The sequence below is a fragment of the Rhinolophus hipposideros genome, assembly GCF_964194185.1.
Source record: "Rhinolophus hipposideros genome assembly, chromosome: 7".
Classification (NCBI taxonomy): domain Eukaryota; kingdom Metazoa; phylum Chordata; class Mammalia; order Chiroptera; family Rhinolophidae; genus Rhinolophus; species Rhinolophus hipposideros.
Window position 1 is genome coordinate 73,521,782 of NC_138053.1, and position 19,242 is coordinate 73,541,023.

The following is a 19,242-nucleotide window of genomic DNA, read 5'->3' on the forward strand; positions in this document are numbered from 1 at the left end:
ATAAGTTTATCATTTAGGAATTAAAAACAACATTATAAATGATTTGGGTATTATCAAGAAAGTGAAAACAAAGTTGCTTCATGCAAGAAATAATAATCCTTAGGTCAACTAATCTGATCCTCTCATTTTGCAATTGAGAATACAAACTCAGTCCAGAGAGGTTGACTTTTCCAGAATAATACTACAACTAGTTTGACGCAGAATTTAGATACAGTTCAAGTTTCTGAACTCCAAGTCTTATGTTGTTTTTTCCCTTCCCTTTTATTTCATACATAAATCCTTCTCTGGAAAAAATTTGAATATATATTTTGTCATAAGAACATAGCTGAACACTACATACGTGCACTGAAAATAATAACTGTCTAACTCTTGACAAATAAGTAAAAATTTGATCATCTCCTAACTTCCCTAATCTCTATGAGATCAAGGAAATCTTCATGCACAGAAATTCAGAAAAATGATTTGCCACCACTTACAAAAAGAGTAGTAAATTGATTATAACAATTACTTAATGGCTAGCTTTCTTTTTATTGATTCTATTGCACATTGTTCTTTAAGTTTCTAAGAGCACAAACTTTCCAACATTTTAAATTTAATCCAAGAGTTTTAGGTTGCTTCTCATCACCTCAGTATCTCTCCAACCCACTGATTCTTGGCCTAGGGTGAGTGAGTCATGGTGCTGGAGATGAGCCACTGCAATTCTTGCCCATCCACAATAAAGACCCTTCAAGTAACTGGTAAATTTTCAATTGTACACTGATGGGTGATTGGGGAAGAATCTTGGCTTCTCAGACTTTAGTAAACCAAAGAACCACCAGCGATACTTGTTAAAAATACATATTTCTGTTCCTCATTCTAATTTACCAGGTCTGAGGTGGGCCTGGGAAAGGACATTTTAAATAAGGGCACTGGGTGATTCTGTTATAAGGCACTGTGGACACACGAGAAAATAGTGATGCTGACTTAGGAAGCTGAAAATGTTCTTAACACCAGCGTACTGAGAAAATGTTCATAACACCAGTTACTGAGAAACTCTACAATAAATACAGTGCAAAATGTCCATGGAAAGAATGATGAATTCAAAGATTTAGTTGAAAACATTTGGCCTTTCAATCTAAAATAAATTATTGAAGGGAAGATAGCCAGAGAAGCAACAGCATCTGAGAATTGTCCTGAGCCCCTCCCCTCAGTCCCTTTCACATCCATCCTATAGCCTGCTAGTACCCCCTTCCCACTCCCTCTAACAACTTGCCCCTTAATATACCATCTGGACACACTGGAAATTGTGGTCATATAGATTTAGGGTTAGAGAGGTATTGAGACCAGATTTAGGTCCATACTAACAAAATTAAAAGCATTATAACCAATACCAGGTCTAGATAAAAAATGATTTGAAAATCAGAAGAGAAAATGGAGTCAGAGAAAAAGCCTGAGCCTGGACTGAGGCCAACTCAATGATGGGGGTTGGACTGAGGGGAGGGGCAGGGAGGGAGGCAGAGAAGGCTTTGCTTTGCTGCTGTCAGTTGGACATTCCATTCAACTGCCCCTGGCAGGGATTCCAGTCCACTGGGCATGCCCAGTTTCTGTGACTGACTTTCACCAAGTAGAACAATCAACAAGATCACCATAAAGGCTTTACCAACAGCAGGCCAGTCAAGTGACCACTGAAAATCATTCCCAAATTTGTGATCAATGGACCCAAGTTTAGGGAAAGGAGCGCCTTTGGTCTACAAAAATGGTTTGAGTTCCAGTCTCTAATTTCTACCTTCTCAGACAGATACTCTGGCCTCCACCAAAGGAACAATATTCAGTGAGATGCAGCCATTTTGTTGGTCAGCAGGAACTCAGAAGCAAGAAAATGTCATAGTGGTAGAATACAGCATCATCCTCCTCAACAGCAGCCCATCGCTGGAAGCTTCCAGATCATTGTGCCGATCAAGTGGAGGACGGACTTTCATTTAGAGAACCTTATGTGAACTTTATATGAGAAACCTGCCAACTTGCTTCTTTGATTTTTAGCCTTACTATTTCTGATACTTAGGTGCTGTCTCTTAGAGAGCCTGAAATAGCCAAGATATGACTCAGGGCACGGAAGAATCTGTAGGTAAGCACCATGGTACCCAGAGGAGTTAGGTGTTTTGTGTGTGTGTCACCATATGCATTTGGGGGGGAGGGTGTGCGTCATTTGGGAGGTCTGTACACCTTAAAGGTTGTGGGGACAAAGCCCCAAAAAACAGTTTCCAGGCTCTCGGCCTCACATAGAAAGGTGCTGGCTTGGGTAGTAAATGGCCATCAATTGTGATCAGATGGCCAGCAGCTGTGGCTAGTTGGCCATCAGCTGTGGCTAGTTGGCCGTCAGCTGTACTGATTGTAAACAACCAATAATAGACTAGGAGCCTAAGAGATGATTGTGCCTTACCTTCTATCTGAGGAAAAAGTAGCTGCAACACAAAGAAAGACAGTTTCTTGTTTAATCTTAAATACAGGAAGAAAGCTTTGGAAATATTTTCTCCCAATTTTCAAGTATGGTTGCCTTTCTGCTTTGCCAAAACAACAGTGCTAAAGAACTACATTGTTTGATTTGGAGGCTTGTGGGAAATCACCACCTCCAAAAGTAGCTCTCCTTCCAAGTTGCCAAGTGGCCTAAAATTGCTCTTTGTCTCACATATTTGTGTGTCTTTGACTCACATATTTTTTTTCCACTTTTCCAGAATACTTTATTCAAATACAAATATTTCTTGAGAATGCTTCTGATAATGACCTAAAAGATTTTGACTTTTAGGTCATTATCAGAAAAGAGCAAGTTTCCATGGACTTTGAACCATAAGAGGGACCTGGCAGGGCCAGAAAGGAAGGCAGAGGGAGACACGGTATGAAAAAAGAAGACGGAGGGTATGTTGAGGGACGAGCATGGTACCACACCATTGCTTTGCCATGCTGAGGCCAGGTGTAAGGGATTCAGCTCATGGAACCTGAGGGCTGAGCTTTGCCAGAGAGCCTGGAAGGCGATGCTTACATAACCGGAGAGATAAATAGCAGTCTAACATCTTTTATTTTCCCCTCCACATATAATTTAGGTTTTGAAAAAATACTAAGCATCAGCTATTTTCAAGTAGGTCAAGTATATGAAATATGAATAAGACAGAGATCTTGACAAGAAAGAGCTGGCAGTTAAAAAGAAGAGGGGAGAGCCAAGACAGAGGGAGAGGGGATAAGGGAAGAGAAAGAAAAAGGGAGAGAAAGAGAAATCGAGAAAGAAAAACTTCCTGTGACTCTTGCATAGTAATGAACAGGAGAACATTTGGGCACATACTTAATTTTTTTTCTGTGCATTTTAGAGACTTTTGGAGATATTAACCTCACTCTCGGCATGCTGAACAAGGAAGATAATATTAGCAAGGTAAGGAAAATAGAGAAACATCTCAAAAGTCCCTAAAATCTCCCTTACTCATCTGTAATGCTATTTCACAAGTAGAGAGTTTTTCCCTCTGAGATTTGAAGGCTATTCCAGCTTCATTAACCTTTCATAAAATAACAATAGCTACGCTTCATTGAACGCATCTGCGAGGTAGAGCACTAGATGCTTTCCAAACAATAGTGAATTGTATTACAGTCACTCCTCAAAACTTTATGAGGTAGGTATCAAGATTTCCACGTGACAACTAAGAAAAGTGAAGCACAGAGAAGTTACATGACTTGTCTAAGGATAGCAGGGCTACATCCAAGCACAAGTCTGTCTGACTCCAAAAGAATGCTCCTAATCATTATTTAATGTAGCCTCCCTGTGAAGGGCAGTGTCTACACATTTATCTCAATCCAGTTGCTGACATACCTTACTACATATTAAAATCCTTTACGCAGAGGGAGTTATTTCACATTTCAAACATGGGCATAGTACCTCGAGGTGGCATGTTTGCAGTTGTTGGAGATTTCAGAACACCAGTCTTTCATCTTCCAAAGGCCATATCACTACCTAAGCAATTTAGAAGCGCCCTCACACACAACATCCGGTCAAGCCATACAATTCCCAAAGGCTGCAGCGCTATCAAAAAAGATCTCCCTTAGGAACAAGTTTCTTAGCTTAGCAGACTCCTTGGGAATCACACTGCATTCCTTAACACCGTAGTCACAACCTAAACAATTAGGTTGATGGACATTTCCATTCCCGAGTGACCTACAACAGTGATTTTCAAGAGACTTTGATGTGTCAGGTAGTCTACCCCGGCAGTCAATTCGATTTTGGAGAGAAATGTAGTCACCTTAAAGGTTTCAGAAGGAACTTTGCTCTACATAAAAGCCTTTGTCAAAAAAAAAAAAAAAGCCTTTGTCTCTTAAAGATGCACATTACACTCAGGAAGCCCCAATTAAGATACATTAAATCCATTGTGTAGTAGAAATACATTGTTTATTTTAATGGTGTTACTCATTTGGACTTCATCTGATTCCTTTAGTTTTGCAACTCAAATGTCTGTGTATCATTTGTAACTTCACAGGAAGAGATTTATAGTCATCTCGCTTCCATTATTCAGAATGCTGACATCTTGGATGATGCAATTGTCCAAAGGTTGATTTACTATGCTTCTAAGGACATGAGAGATGACAATGTAAGTTTGATTGTTGATAATAAATCAGTGTCAGAACTAGCAACAAGTCTTTAAGTGGCCCAACTGCACCCATGTAGACATATATATAAGCTTTTTCTATATCACTGCAGAACCACAAATCACTTTTATTTATTCGTCATGATAACTTGGATACAGTACCTATTATTTACCCTTTCCAAAATGAGGAAACTGAGGCAAAGCTAAGATAGCCTTAAGAGATAATATTATCCAATCCACTTTTAGATGAGGAAATTGATGCTTAGAGAGATTTGTTTTTTCAAAGTAACACAGTTATCTATTCACAGAAAAATTAACTAGAAACTAGTTTTCATGTGCCTACTTATCTATGCACACCAGGCATTGAATCTGACAAATTAATTGTAGAAATAGTTTGAGCCCTAGGAAAATGGTATTTTCTTCCAGAAAGGATGTTTATTTGTTTATCTGCCAAATGCAGTTACAGTCCACAATTAATTTCAGAGCTTGAGATTTTCTGGGCAAGTTCTGTGACTCAAAGTTGGACTGCAATCCTTGGAGGACCAATTTAACCTTTCTTCTGAATGCAGCCTGTGGGGTCTTAGCCCAAACGATGGGAGGTGGGATGGCCAGGGTCTCACCATTGGTTGGTCCTGAATTCCGATTATTGTCCCAAAATGCTGCAATGCAGCCTTAAACAAAGGGCTTATCTCTCCGGATTCCCAATCTTTTCCAGATCTCAACTCAGTAACTTATTCCACACCAAAATGTGAGCTCTCTGACATTTTTCTGAATATGTTTTTAAATCTCTTGTCCAGCTCTTTTTATTCTCTTCAGTAGTAGGGTTGATCAAATATACCTACTTCATTATTATCAAAAGCAGAAGTCCCTCCACACATCTCCAATATCAGAAGTATTATTAGATCAGTATAGTACTAAAACCCGAAGCTCTAGACTCCTAGCCCCGGTTTTGTTGTTGTTGTTTTCACCATAGCCTTAAGACTTTCAACCATAGTAATTCATGTCACTCAAAACATAAAACATAAATTCTATGTTCATGGTACCTGACCCTTTAGCAAGAAAATGTGTACTGACCCCAAGCTTATAAGAACCCTATTAAAATCTGGTTTTAAAGTGCATAAAAGTTACCTCTGCTTTCCCAGCTACTGACACCTACCCTAGAGGCTTCTACTCTAGGTTTGTAAACAGCCCATTCTCCCTCTATTCCAAAACGAGGGGAACTTATAATATTAAGTATTCTACTTCCTGTCTGCAGATTCACTCTGCTCTTTCTCTAGTTGTTACTGTTATTTTTCTTTTCTTCCTCAGACCCTCAGGGAAATCAGAATGCTAGCTGGCGAGGTTTTGGTGTCTCTTGCTGCACATGATTTCAACTCTGTAATGTACGAAGTACAAAGTAACTTCAGGATCCTTGAGCTACCAAACGAATTTGTTGTCCTTGCCCTGGCCGAACTGGCAACGAGCTATGGTATGGAGGGAATACTCTCCATATACTCCTGGGAAACAAGTACCCCAACTAATTGTTGAAAACCCCAATGCAAGCAAATGGCAAAAGGGAGAACATCTCTACCTTGTGCCGAACTACAGAATATAGGTAAAGGGATTTGGGCAGTTGTTTATGAGCATAAACGACTCTGCAGACTGCCATTGGTCTATGCTGCTCGGAATTTGGCTGGACTCTCTCCATTCTCATCTTCCCTTTCATCCCGCTTTGTGTTTGTAGAAGCACATTTTCCACAAGGTATATTCTGCAAACCACTGAACACTTGCATGAAGTAAGGGTTCCTTATGATTTTTTTTCTACACCACTTTATTTGACAGATATTCATTGAGCACCAATGGCCTTTGCTGGGCCCTAGGGATACAGGAAAGTTCTGGTGGGAGGGATGAACATTAATAACATAATTATCCAAGTAAGAAATTGCTACTAAACATCGGTAAATGTACCTGTACATACCAAATGTACCTTGTTACACCCTTAATCGTTCCTTGATTCCTTAACTATAGCCCGGAATTATGGCAGGGGAGGGACAGAGGAGAATATGGTCCTACTGCACCTTACCTACCTCCCCCACACAGCTGTGAATTGCTTGTGGGTGACATGAGGAGCAGTCCCAGAATCTGCAGAGTGAGAAGATAATGCTTTTCTCCTCTCGTGCTCCTCACTGCAGTGTCCCAGAGTATTCCCTTCATGATGATGACCCTGCTTACCATGCAAACCATGCTCAGGCTGGCTGAGGAGGACATGATGAAGGGAGCCTTCTGTGTCGGTGGGTATCCCTGTAGTTTCCTCTTGGTGAACACCAGACTATGATTTTTTCTTTTATCTTATTTTTCTTTTTACTCTAGTCTTGTCCTTCCTAATAATAATGGCGACCATTTATTGAGTGCTTACCCCACAGAAGATCCTCTGCTGGGAGTTATCTCTCTCAGTCCTCACAATTCTACAAAGCAAGTACTTATTAGACCATTTTACAGACAAGAAACTAAGCAATTTTGGAAATTAATGCAATGGAAATTAAGCAATTTTCCCAAGGTGTGACACAGTCAGAGAGATGTAGCGGTGACATTCAAACCCAGGCTTATATAACCACCCCGTCTATATTCTTTCCACTGCCATATATGGACTCCATTTCTATTAGCCTCCTTCTTTCACTGGATTCACAATTTCTCCACAATCATTATGAAAGCTTACCTGCTCTTACCAGTTGGGTAAAATTTAGCATCTCTTTAAAATGTAACATTGTAATAATAAGTAAACAATGTAATCAAAATATAAGCAATCATAAAATCAAGAAAAATAGGTAAACAAATTATAGTCATAAATCCCCTCCACCCGAAACTGAAATGTATGTACAGTGATCAAGAGTCTACAGAGAACATGCCCTGGAATTCCTAGGAAAATGTATTTATAGCACATGAGGGGCTTCTTGAATGAGTCTGGAGACCTGGATTCTTGTCTCTGATCTGCCAGTGAGCCATCAGCTGCCTCTACCCTTCTCTCAATCTCAGTTTCTCCTCTACAAATATCAAATAAAGTGATAAGATTCCTTCTACTCCTAACATGCCCAATACTACCATTTATATACTTTTTAAAAGCCCATGCTGTCAGGAATGTCTTCTTTACCCATCAACCAAGTTCTTCCTGTTTTACTTTGCTCATTTCCTCTTATTCTGTCCCCAATGAAGGTAATATTTGTATCTGACATAAATGGAGAATTAATTATGTGCCTGGGCACTGCCTTGGGTATTTCATTTAATCCTCACAGCAACCTCCTTAGGTAGATAACATTTTTCCTTCATTTTAAAGATGAGAATATTAAGGCTTAGAAAGGTTAAACAGCTTGCCTGAAGTTGCTCAGCTGGTATGTGGCAAAGCCAAGGATTGAACTACAATGGTGTGACTTGAACAACTAGACTAGATTAGCACACTTTTAAATACTTTTTACTATCCCTACTTTCAATCACAGCTAACATTGTGTTCTGCAGATAAACTTTGGCACCTCTGATAGCATTTTTACTGCAAAATTAACAACTGAAAAAGTAAAAGGAAATAAAATCAGAAATGATCACAGGAATGAATAAGGGAATTCTGTCTTTGTATTATAAAGTTATCTGGTGTACTTGGGTCCTAAAGCAATTTTTGCTTTATTTCCACTAAAGAAAAGGTAAAAAATTTAATAGTCATCATTCCACTCATCTATCTATTCATTCAATCAATCAGCAAATAAGCAGATATTGTACTCATTGCTTCATATACCATCAATGGACAAGACATCATTCCTTCTGTCATGTTCCTTACAGGCCAGGGCAAGACATACACAAAAACAAACACACACACCACGTGCACAAAAGATTATGTTTCAATGTAGCAGAAGATGATAAGAAAGAATATAGAGGGAATGTGAATGAGCCCAAAAGTGGCCAGATCTAAAGCTAAGATATTTGACTTCTTTCCTAGAGTTTTCTTTGCATGTGAGGTATCTTTGAGAGAGAGCAAACTGAATTTTCTTTATCATCAATGAAAACAGTAGAATGAGGGCTAAAGCAAAACATAGTATTATTTGAATCATTTGATACAAATATATATGGGTTAGTGGCCCAATTTTTGTAGGCCTAGGTCTTGTTAAATGTTATTGAAGGAAAACAAACTCATAGGAAGATACACAAATCAGAAGTATACAAGCTGATGAACTGTCACAAAGTAAGTTTATCCATTTGACCACCACTCAGGTCAATAAGTGGGACATTACTAAAACCCTAGAAACCCCCCTCATCTTTTTCTTCGAATCATCACCTTCTCTATCCTCTCAATCTTGACTTCTAATACCACAGATTAGATTCAAGCATGCTGTTTTATGTAGCTGTAGTCTATTTTCATTTCTATATACTATTACATGTCTACACTATAATTTATTTTTCCATTTTACCTATCAGCAGATATTTGGGATGTTTTTTGTTTGAGGTTTTTATTTAAAAAAAAACACTCTAATATGAATATTCTTGTACAAATGTTTTAGTGCCTATATGTACGCATATCTAATGACTATATACCTAGAAGTGGAATTTCTGGGCCACAGAGAACATATACTCAACTTTGGTAAATAATGTCAAACAGTTTTCCTAAGTGTTTATATCTAGTCATACTCCCAACAGCAGTACATAAAAATCCAACTATACCTTAATCCTGACAACACTTGACATTGACTGTCTTAAATTTTAGCCATTCTGGATGATATGGAGTAGTATCTCATTGTGGTTTTATTTTACATTTCACTAATGTGGCTGCACAAATTTTTTTATGTTTATTTGGTATAGTCATAAGATTTTATAGAAACTATTACACTATATACTAAGTATCAGTACTCTCATCTCAAATTATTTTATGGTGCTTCCCATCTTTATATTTTTCTCAGTCTATGGTTGTTTTTAAAATGCAGCCCTTGAGAAGTTCAGCAAGGCCATTTACAAGTATATCAACCACTGGAGAGATTTTCCCTATCCTAGATTGGATGCCAACCGTCTATCTGACAAGATCTTCATGCTGTTCCGATATATAATGGACAAATGGGCCCCCATGATCTCACCCATGCAAGTGAGTAGGGGCTTCAGCATGCCTCTAATGAGCTCTCCTTCCATGCTTGTTGAACTCCTTCTTTTCTTTTCACATGATTATTAATTTCAGTTCTTTTGGGAAGCTATGGGTTGTATTTTATCAAGTTTATCAACTATTTTGTTTTTCCTATATCAAAACACTATCCATTCTTTCAACTAATATTTATTGAGTCTCCATGACATGCCAGATGCTGTCCCACATGTTGGTGGTGCAGCAGAGATTAAACAGACCAAAATTCCCACTCTCATGGAACTGGCACTCCAGTATGTGGAGAGCACAATAAACAAGATAAGACGAGTAAAATACATAGAGTGTTAGCTATTTCATGTCTTATACATAATAACCCACAGTTGGGCTGAGTCCTGATTTGGAAAAACAGTATAAAAAACAATGAAATAAAATAACATCTAAAGAATATACTTTGATGTTTCAAAATATTGTAATGCCTTACCGAGAACAGATACACACACACACACACACACACACATATACATACATATATATACATATATATACATATATAATATAGACATATATGTATATATGTATGTATATATAAATATATATATAAGCCTATCCTTATCTTGCTTATTTGCTATAATTTTTTAAAGTAGGCTAAATTATATCCTATTAAGATCTCTTTATTGCTATGTTATAAAAGATTTAACACTTACCTACCTTCTCTAGTTCAGTTTCTTTTCTACACTTTAAGCTATTAAAGTATTAATTTTTTAAATCATTAGCAAACATGGAACTTTTAAAATATCCTGTAGAGGTCTTTTCTTTAAGACACTTGTAAAATAAAATTTAATACAAATTTGATGGCAGCATTCCTAGGTTTTCACAAGAAAAGTTAGGCAAGCGACAAGAAGGTACACAAAGTGATAAGAGAGGACCAAGAGAAAAGCTCTTAATTCCCATGGTGAGCACTGTAAAGGCTGTGGCATTGGAAGTGAGCTTGCAGCCCATGAATTCATTTACTACAGGGAAGGTGCGTTCCCTAAAGAGGGAATAAAAGCTACTGAAGCACAAGTAGGAGATGGGATTACATGCACACTTGAATGAGAAAGGGAAAGGGACACAGGATAGAGGATATAGAAGCAGAAAGAAATGAAACCAGAAAGGTCTTAGCCACGTAATGAAGAACCTTGGATGCTACTCAGGAACTTGAATTTCTTTTATAAGAAATGAGACACCTTTTACAGATTTTAAACCAGGATTTGAGTGCCAGAAAAAACATTGTTATATCAATGTTAAAGATGGATTGAGTATAGAGATGGAGTAAGACAATACTATTGGAAGGCTATAGAAATATTCCAGGTCATAAATGCTAAGGGGATAAAATTAATGTAATATCAATAGTTCAGATCAAAGGAGACAGATGCTGAAAAATAAAATCAACAGGACTTGGCCATTAATTGTATATATATATATATAATGAGGGAAAAGGAGGCACCTATGATGATTCTTAGATTTCCAACTTGAGTGATTTTTGGAGCTATTAATCAAGATGAGAAAAATAGGAGAAATAACACATTTGGAGCAATAAAAACATGGGTTTAATTTTAGACATTTTGACTTGAACACCTACGGGACATCCAAGTGGAGATATTAGTATATTTGGAGACAGTCAGAATTGACATTAAAAAGAAAAGCAAAAATTGGATATACAGATTTGTATGTCATCTTTACATAAATGACAACTGAATAAATGATTGTGGATAAAATTATTCAAGAAGAGTAGATAGTGTGGAAAAGTGTCAAAAATAGAGTTCAAGGATTGGGCATCAATATTTAAGGGAAAGGCTAAAGGAGAACTCTTGATAGAATTGAGAATGTGCTGGTAAAGGTGTAGGAAAACCAAGTAGAATGAGATCTTACTAACTTAGACAGGAGGAATTTTCAAGAAGCAAAGAGAGATCTAGAATCCATTGACATAGTGCTCAAGCAAGAAAAATCTTGAAAAGTGTTAATTTCATGGAAGTGTGCTAGAAGAACCATATAGCTGACACACAGTCTTGAGTGAAATAAATGGTTGTCATTATTAGCTACTCAGTTTTGAAGTGGTTTACTATACAGCAAAATTTAGCTGGTAGAAAACAATTCATCACATAATACAAGGTAGAAAAAGCAGAATATAGAACTATATATTAAAGAACTATGTCAATTTTTAAGAAATTAAAATGTATGGGAAAGAATAAGTCAAGTAAAGAACATATTAAAAATAGACCAAGCAGTGGTTATCTATGAGTACTGTGGGTACTATGTTCTTTTCTTCATCATTCATTTGGGGATTTCTAAATTTTTATAATCAATGTATATTACGTTTGCAGTTTATACTTCACTTTTTTATATCAATGCAAGCCAGATTATAGTGGATTGAGGGAAGTGGAAACAACAAATGTAAATCACTCCTTCAAAAAGCTTTGCTCTGAAAGAAAAGAGAAACAGAGGTGGGTGAGGAAAATAGTGGGGTCAAAGTGATATGGAATCAAAGAATTTTTTTAATATAAAAGAAAATTTAAGTTTGCTAATATAATGAAAGAAAGTGACTATTAGAGAGGGATTAAAGAAAGAAAAAAGGAGCAAATATTGAAATGAGTATTAACATAGATATAAATATAAATACAAATATAAATATCTCTGCCTTATGCAATGATCTTAACCTAAACATTTTTCAGTTTTTTTAAAGAAATCTTTCTCAGTTGAAAGCAGTGAGGAAAGTTTTGTGTTTTTGTTTTTGTTTTTTTTTTTTGGTGGGGGGCTGGGTCTAAATCTCCTGGTACTCTAGGAAATGTACAAAAAGCATAATGAAGTACTAAAAATGGTATTTGTTTGCTGCCTTTACAGACTTTGTCCGTTATTAAGGCCCATGGCCCCGTAGTGAGTCTGCTGCTCCATCGGGAAGACCTCTGTGAATATGCCCTGGGCCAGGTACCCTGGCTCCTGAACCAGTATAAAGGCAAAGAGATTGATTTCCATGTCACTCAGGTATGAGCCACACTCTAAAGGAGCTGATTCAGAGAGTCAACTGCCAACCATTCTAGAGGATATTAAGTTCCAAGAAGGCTTAAAAACGTGTTTGGGCAGGTGAACTGTAGTACTTCTTGGGGAATATAAGGTAGACAAGAGGGTGGCATAGCTGGATGATAGAAATTCCAAAAAGAGATTATTTTATTTTCAAGCTGCTGAGGCACTGAACAAGGTAGAGGGGCCAGAATCATTAAAGAAAATGTAACTGCAGGAAGGTGATCGGTTTGTTCTCACAAAATATAATCATTTGCCTTTCACATCCTGTGCTTGCGGCTTTATGGCCAGCCTCCAACTAACCTGTGAGAGCTTTCATTCTAGAGTCTAAAACAAATACTGACTGCAGCAGTCCTGTATGACATTGGCCTTCCAAAGGGCTTGAAAAGAGCCATCTTCATCGATTTACTCCACCAGGTAAGAAAACTACACTGTCCAATCAGATTGTTTCTTTTTCACTGGTTTCCTGATTTTAACATCTACTATCTAGTTTTTCCTTCTCATTCAGGTGTGCAGAGTTCAAGAGCCTACAGTCAAGGAAAATGAAATTGAAGCTTCAAGTTGTTTCCTCATTTTAGGTAGGAGCAAGCACCAGGAGGGTATTTAATAAAAATTTCTTCAAGTGATGATGACAATGATGGTTTGCAAACAGTAGGTACTTTCACACATATACACAGTGTGTGTTTCAACGCATAGTATTCTGTGTCTGTCCCTTCCTACCTGTTCCCAAGAGGAGCACAATATACGAGGTGACCAATCTTTTCAGGGACTTCCGAGGAGATAAAACTTTTATTTCTAAAACCAGGAAAGTCCCAAGTATATTTTGGATATTAACCCCTTATTGGATATATCATTGGCAGTTATTTTTTCCATTCTATATGTTGTCTTTTCATTTTGTTGATGGTTTCCTATGCTGAGGTGAAGCTTTTTAGCTTGATGTAGTCCCATTTGCTTATTTTTTGCTTCTGTTGCCTCTGTTATTGGTGTCAAATCCAAACAATAAAATAAAAAATCATTGCCAAGACCAACGTCAAGGAACTTGCTCCCTATGTTTTCTTCTAGGAGTTTTATGGTTTCATATTTTCTGTTCAAGTCTTTAATCCATTTTTATTTTACTTTTGTGTATGGCATAAGGTAGGGATGCAGTTTCGTTTTTTTGCATGTAGCTATCCAGTTTCCCCAGGACGATTTACTGAAGAAACTATCCTTTCCCCATTGAATATTCTTTGCTCCTTTGTAAAAAATTAATTGACCATATGTGCATGGGTTTATTTCCAGGCAAACCAAAGTGAACTGGCAACCCTAAGAATAGGGAATGCATTCTTTCTTTATATTTGAGATTATTTCAAAATGTGCAAAGCCCAAAATCATGCTTTTTTTCTCCAGATCATCTCTTAGTATCTATTTCTTGTCTCTCTCTCTCTCTCTCTCTCTCTCTCTCTCTCTCTCTCTCTCTCTCTCTCTCTCTCTCTCTCTCTCTCCACTCTTTCCCTTTTCCTCTTGCTCTCACATCACAACCTCATCCATTGCCTGGTTAGAATACTTGGCAGAGGTTGTAGAGGAGGTACTGAGGTCTCAGGGTCAGGATATAAAACTATGTTCCAACATAGTCCCTGAGGATGAAAGACAAGAGCAATCCTATACCCCTTCCCACACCACCATCCTCCCCAAAATATGTCATTTCTACCACTTCATTGCACAGTTTTCTCCTAATGACATCTCTTTTTCTATACTTTCCTCTGCTCTATGCCCCAGCCTAATGAACTGCTTCACTTTATCTCTGACAATTTCCAACCTAAACTGGTTTTCTTTAGCCAGGCCTTTTTCACCCTTCTCTACTTCCTGCAGAGAACCCATGTTTCTTTTTATCTCCACAACTGGTAAAGCATCACTCCAATCTCTGTCTCTGTGTTCACAAGGTGCTCTCCTTGTGTCTCTGTGTCTCCTCTCCTTTTCTTATAAAGATACCAGCCATATTGAATTAGGACCCACCCTAATGACTTCTGTCAATTAATCTTAATTTGATTGTATCTACAAAGAACCTAATTTCTAAATAAAATCAAATTCACAGGTATGAACAGAGGTGGGCCTAAGTATAAAAAGCTCTCTTAGGTGACCAAACTGCTTAGTTTTGTAATACTCAAGAAGCAAGGACGTAGTAAAAACTACTACCAACCTAAAAGTGACTTTGAGAATCCTCATGAAATTCCCCTCTTCTCCACAGTATTTTCCTTAAGGTGAAAATGAATATTTATGACCCCAGTATTTCTTAAACCTGCAGCTCATTCCAACCCTGCAGACCTGATGGAATTTTTTGATGAACAAATAAGAAGTAATAATGAAGTCATTCGAAGGGGAATCTTGATTTTGTTAAGATCAGCTATCAATGCTGAAGGTAAGAAATAGGGATAAAGCCAGAGGGCTTGCTTTGTACCAAGGAGAAAACCAAAGCTTACGCATGCTCTAGCCCTGTCCTATGTCTTTGGGATATTTACAGAACATACTCGAGTGAAGCTCTACCTCCTTGGTTGCCTACAGTCTACTATTTTTAAACAGGCATTTTCAGTTACTTCTCTTCTTTCATGACATTTATGGAGGCATTGAGTTGACAATGACAAGTAGAATATTTAAGAATTGAATTCAGAATTTAGAAGATCTAGTAAGCTGGATAAGTGGCCTAGTAAACGGGGTGGATGAGAGGATTGCATAATATTCTAGAGATTGGTACATTTAGAAAAGAGCAGAATTTAATAAACTATGATACTTCATTAATTCCAAGAAGCACATATTTTCATGATAGTTAAATGCATCTGATAATTGATGGCATTTTTAATTATAATCAGCCACTATGGTTTTTCTTTTCTGATGCAATATAAAATAATAATGACTCATAAAATTGATGGTAGATTAATAAAATATGATCATTTCTTTTTGCATTGCATTACAATAACTTTTACAATTCTGTTAGCACTGGGACTTACTGAAGAATCAAATAAGAAATATTGAAGCAGAAATTTAAATCTGATGCATTGGGCATGATATGTTGAATTCACTTTGGACCTTAACATTTTAAACAAGATGAAACCAATATAATAGGGAGCAAAAAAAGCAATCAACATCTTTAAAGAGTTGGAAAAGAAGAGGATAGGAGGGAATTGAATGACATAAAATGTTACGACTTTGCAGTTATGTATTCTAAATCTAATGGGTTTTCATCAATGCTAGAACTTACTATACTCCTTCAGAATCATGCCTCCCAATTCTTCCATCTGTCTTTCAGAGCCCAAGTTGAGGGATCACATCACTTCAATTGAAAGAATAGTCAAAGTCGTCATGGGTGACCTCAGTATAAAAGTAAGAGAATTAATGAGAACTTTTATTTGGTTGATGATAGTTTTAGGAGTAAACAAAATAGTTTTGTCTGTTTAAGGATCTACTTCTCAAATTGCTTAATGACGAACTCAGTGAACAATTCTGTTTTTAAAAGAACTCCATCTTTCCCCAAAAGATAAACCAAATCAAGGTAAAGTTTTTAAAGTACATTCAGTTCAAGGGCTTCTCAGTAGAAAAAAATATTTTTGCCCAGAGTATCAGTATGCCATGCTCTTCAAATATAGGATTTAAAATTTAATTATTCATTATAAAGATAATATATCTTTCTCCAAAAAATAATAACCCCTGCACCTTGTTCTGAGCACAGACATCCAATTTTCCAACCCGGGAGCACCTAGAGCAAGTCTTGCCCATAATAGATATAAAACTGATGCAGGAACAAATTTTTTAAATTAGCGATGGTATTTTTTGTACAAAAACCCTATTTTGTTTGGATCAAAGCCCTATACAGAAGCCAATGAAAAAGAAATTCTTGTAAGAAGTTTTCATTACCAGTGACTGTGTTTAAAAAAATGAAAGCTATGCAATAAAAAACAACAAAGTGATTATACAGAAAAGTCTGATCCAGTAACTGGCCAAGCCAGGTGAAGAATTTCTAGAAGATTTTAGTGTAGAATAAAAGAACACAAAATCTCTAAGGAAGGCCAATTCCTCAGGCAAAAATAGAGAGATGTGTACCTCTTCTTCCTCACTCAGGGAAACTACTGAGTGACCTTATGCTACTTGCCAATTGCCGCCACGTAGCTCTGCCACCCTGTTCCAAGACATTCTTTTCTTCCTACCCTCCGTTAAAAGACCCATTCACTAAGGAATTGAATCTGAGCTTTCTATCTCCCAAGGAAGCAATCCAATAAACTAATTGAAGCCAAATTATTAAAAACTTGTAACACGGGTTCATAATCCTTTATTCCAATCCCTAGGGCCAGATATATTTCAGAATTCACAATGTTTCAGATTCTAGAAAAACATAACTGTGACAGTAGCCAACAATCAGATCCATTAATATATTTTCAAGAAAATGTATGGATAGACTAAGTAAAGAATACAAATAGCTTTAAAACTGCTCATTTTGAGTTTTGCCACCAATGAGTTGGCACCAAATTTAATAAACAAAATCCTAGTTTTCAAAGTTGTTTGGATTTTGAATTGGTAGATAGGGATTATGGAACTTTACCTCAGTGTGCTATCTTTCACTGAAGATTTTAAAAGTGAAGCAGTGTTTTAGCCCAAAGTTACCAATATATCATAATATATAATACTAGAGGATATGTCCTCAGAGCTAGGAAGAAAGATTTTGGCCAAAGGTAGATTTTCTAAGGACATTTTAATCATAATCTATGGATTATTTCCTGTTCCATCTATTATAGTAACATCATTCAATTTAAACTCTTTTTTGAAAAGATTCCCAATAATGATCCGTGAAGGTTAAAAAAAAAATAGGAGAAGCTAAATTTCCATTCTGCCCAACATAATAAAATGTCGTAAATGCACTTTTCTTACTCTAGGTAAGGAATTCCACCCTCCTCCTCATCCAAACCATGTGTGAAAAATGCTACATTGAAGCCGGGGAAGGATGGCCACTGATTGATTATGTCTTCTCCCAATTTGCAATGTCCAGCAAGAATCTGGTATGAAGAGGGTGTGGTTTTGAGTGTTGCGTGGTAACAATGGCAGCTGACTCAACTGGGTTTTAAAAGAAGTGGCTGGGGTTCGATTCAATAATGGATTTAAATGTTATATTTCAGTCTTACCACTTTTACTGATCAATTTTTGAACCTCTGGTGCCCTCAGTTCCTTTTCACTGATGTCACTTCTAACTTATAATACACACAATGTAGATTAAATCATAGTTTTCGCTAAGGAGGAAGAAACCTGGCCTCCCAGGCCAGAGAAAATAAGGGACACGAAGACCTGCAGTCCTAGAGTTGGCTTCCATTGGATGAATAGCCTGGAAAGCATCAGGGATCAAGTTTGTCACAACTGAAATCACAGTCCACTCCACTAGGAAGCAATGTCTTTGAAAATTTTTGCCCCAGAGAAAATGGCAAAGGCCTGAGGGAGAGAGAGAATATCTGCAGTTCAAGGATCCTCAGAATTTTTGCTTTTCCGCTTCAGCCATTCCTCCAAGGAGCATTTTAAAACAAGGATTAGACGTTGAAACCCAAGATCATTGGGTTCCATGAGCCCCTTAAATGGACTGCATTCTTCACCCCAGGGTCTGAGGAGACACCCAAGTACAGTCAGAGGGGACCAACAGGAGGGATTATTAACAGGGTACCTGTTTCATCTTTCTTAAAGGAGAAACCAGTGAAACCTAACTCCCATGAAGATGAAAACGGAGAAATATCTGTCCGAGAGACAAGTCTTGAGGTCTTAAAAACTCTGGACCCACTGGTCATTGGAATGCCTCAGGTAAAGGGTTTTTTGTCACCACTTACAGTTACTTTGATCACCTTTCTGAAGCTCTGCTCATTTAGGAGTAAAGACACGAGTTGTGTGCCATCGACTATTGATGATCTGACTAGAGGAAATTTATTGTGATGCTCCGTGCCCAGCATATAGTAGCTTCTCAAAAATAGGTGTGAATTAATTAAATAATCTCTTACATCTGGATAGCAAATCACAGTTTATAAGTACCTTAATGTATTATTTCTCTTCTTCTCCTAACATACCTAGATATATTGTTAAGTGTCGAGAGGCGAGTCTGCCACAGTGAGTGCTAAAATCTCCCCATTCATCTGGGAAGGTGTTAAAAAGCACACATTTTCAGACCCCACCTGAGGCCAAATATAATCTGACCCTCAAAGGGATGAGCCTTGGAATCTCTATTATTTTTAAGCAAAACAACCTGAGAAAGGATTTAGTGGCCGGAAATACAAGGCACAACCAGGAGACAATCAAAGACCAAATTAATTTAAAGGAAGCAATTTAAATGAATCAGAGGCTTTATCTAGATGGGGTCAATTACCAAGTGGAGCCCAGGGATGCCGAGACTTCTTGCAGTGCCTAGAACACTTCCTCAAGATGAAGAATTGTCCTGCCCCAAATCCCAGCAACAACCCCATGGAGAAACACCACCCAATATTCACTACAACAAGCACTTGA

The 19,242-nt window shown here is 37.4% G+C and overlaps 1 protein-coding gene across 1 annotated transcript in view; it reads left to right on the forward strand.

The window, feature by feature from the left end:
- Positions 1 to 2,076: 2,076 nt before the first annotated feature.
- The window catches only part of MROH2B (maestro heat like repeat family member 2B), a gene marked incomplete at both ends in the record, with an annotated part of 57,462 nt that continues 40,296 nt past the window's right edge, over positions 2,077 to 19,242 (forward strand). Inside the window, 13 exons of the mRNA XM_081054042.1 lie at positions 2,077 to 2,104; positions 3,339 to 3,400; positions 4,494 to 4,604; positions 5,910 to 6,069; positions 6,773 to 6,871; positions 9,542 to 9,696; positions 12,568 to 12,708; positions 13,069 to 13,161; positions 13,253 to 13,322; positions 15,026 to 15,139; positions 16,025 to 16,098; positions 17,643 to 17,765; positions 18,436 to 18,549. Of these exons, the coding sequence (XP_080910168.1) occupies positions 2,077 to 2,104; positions 3,339 to 3,400; positions 4,494 to 4,604; positions 5,910 to 6,069; positions 6,773 to 6,871; positions 9,542 to 9,696; positions 12,568 to 12,708; positions 13,069 to 13,161; positions 13,253 to 13,322; positions 15,026 to 15,139; positions 16,025 to 16,098; positions 17,643 to 17,765; positions 18,436 to 18,549 (1,344 nt within the window). The remainder of the gene's footprint in view (positions 2,105 to 3,338; positions 3,401 to 4,493; positions 4,605 to 5,909; positions 6,070 to 6,772; positions 6,872 to 9,541; positions 9,697 to 12,567; positions 12,709 to 13,068; positions 13,162 to 13,252; positions 13,323 to 15,025; positions 15,140 to 16,024; positions 16,099 to 17,642; positions 17,766 to 18,435; positions 18,550 to 19,242) is intronic.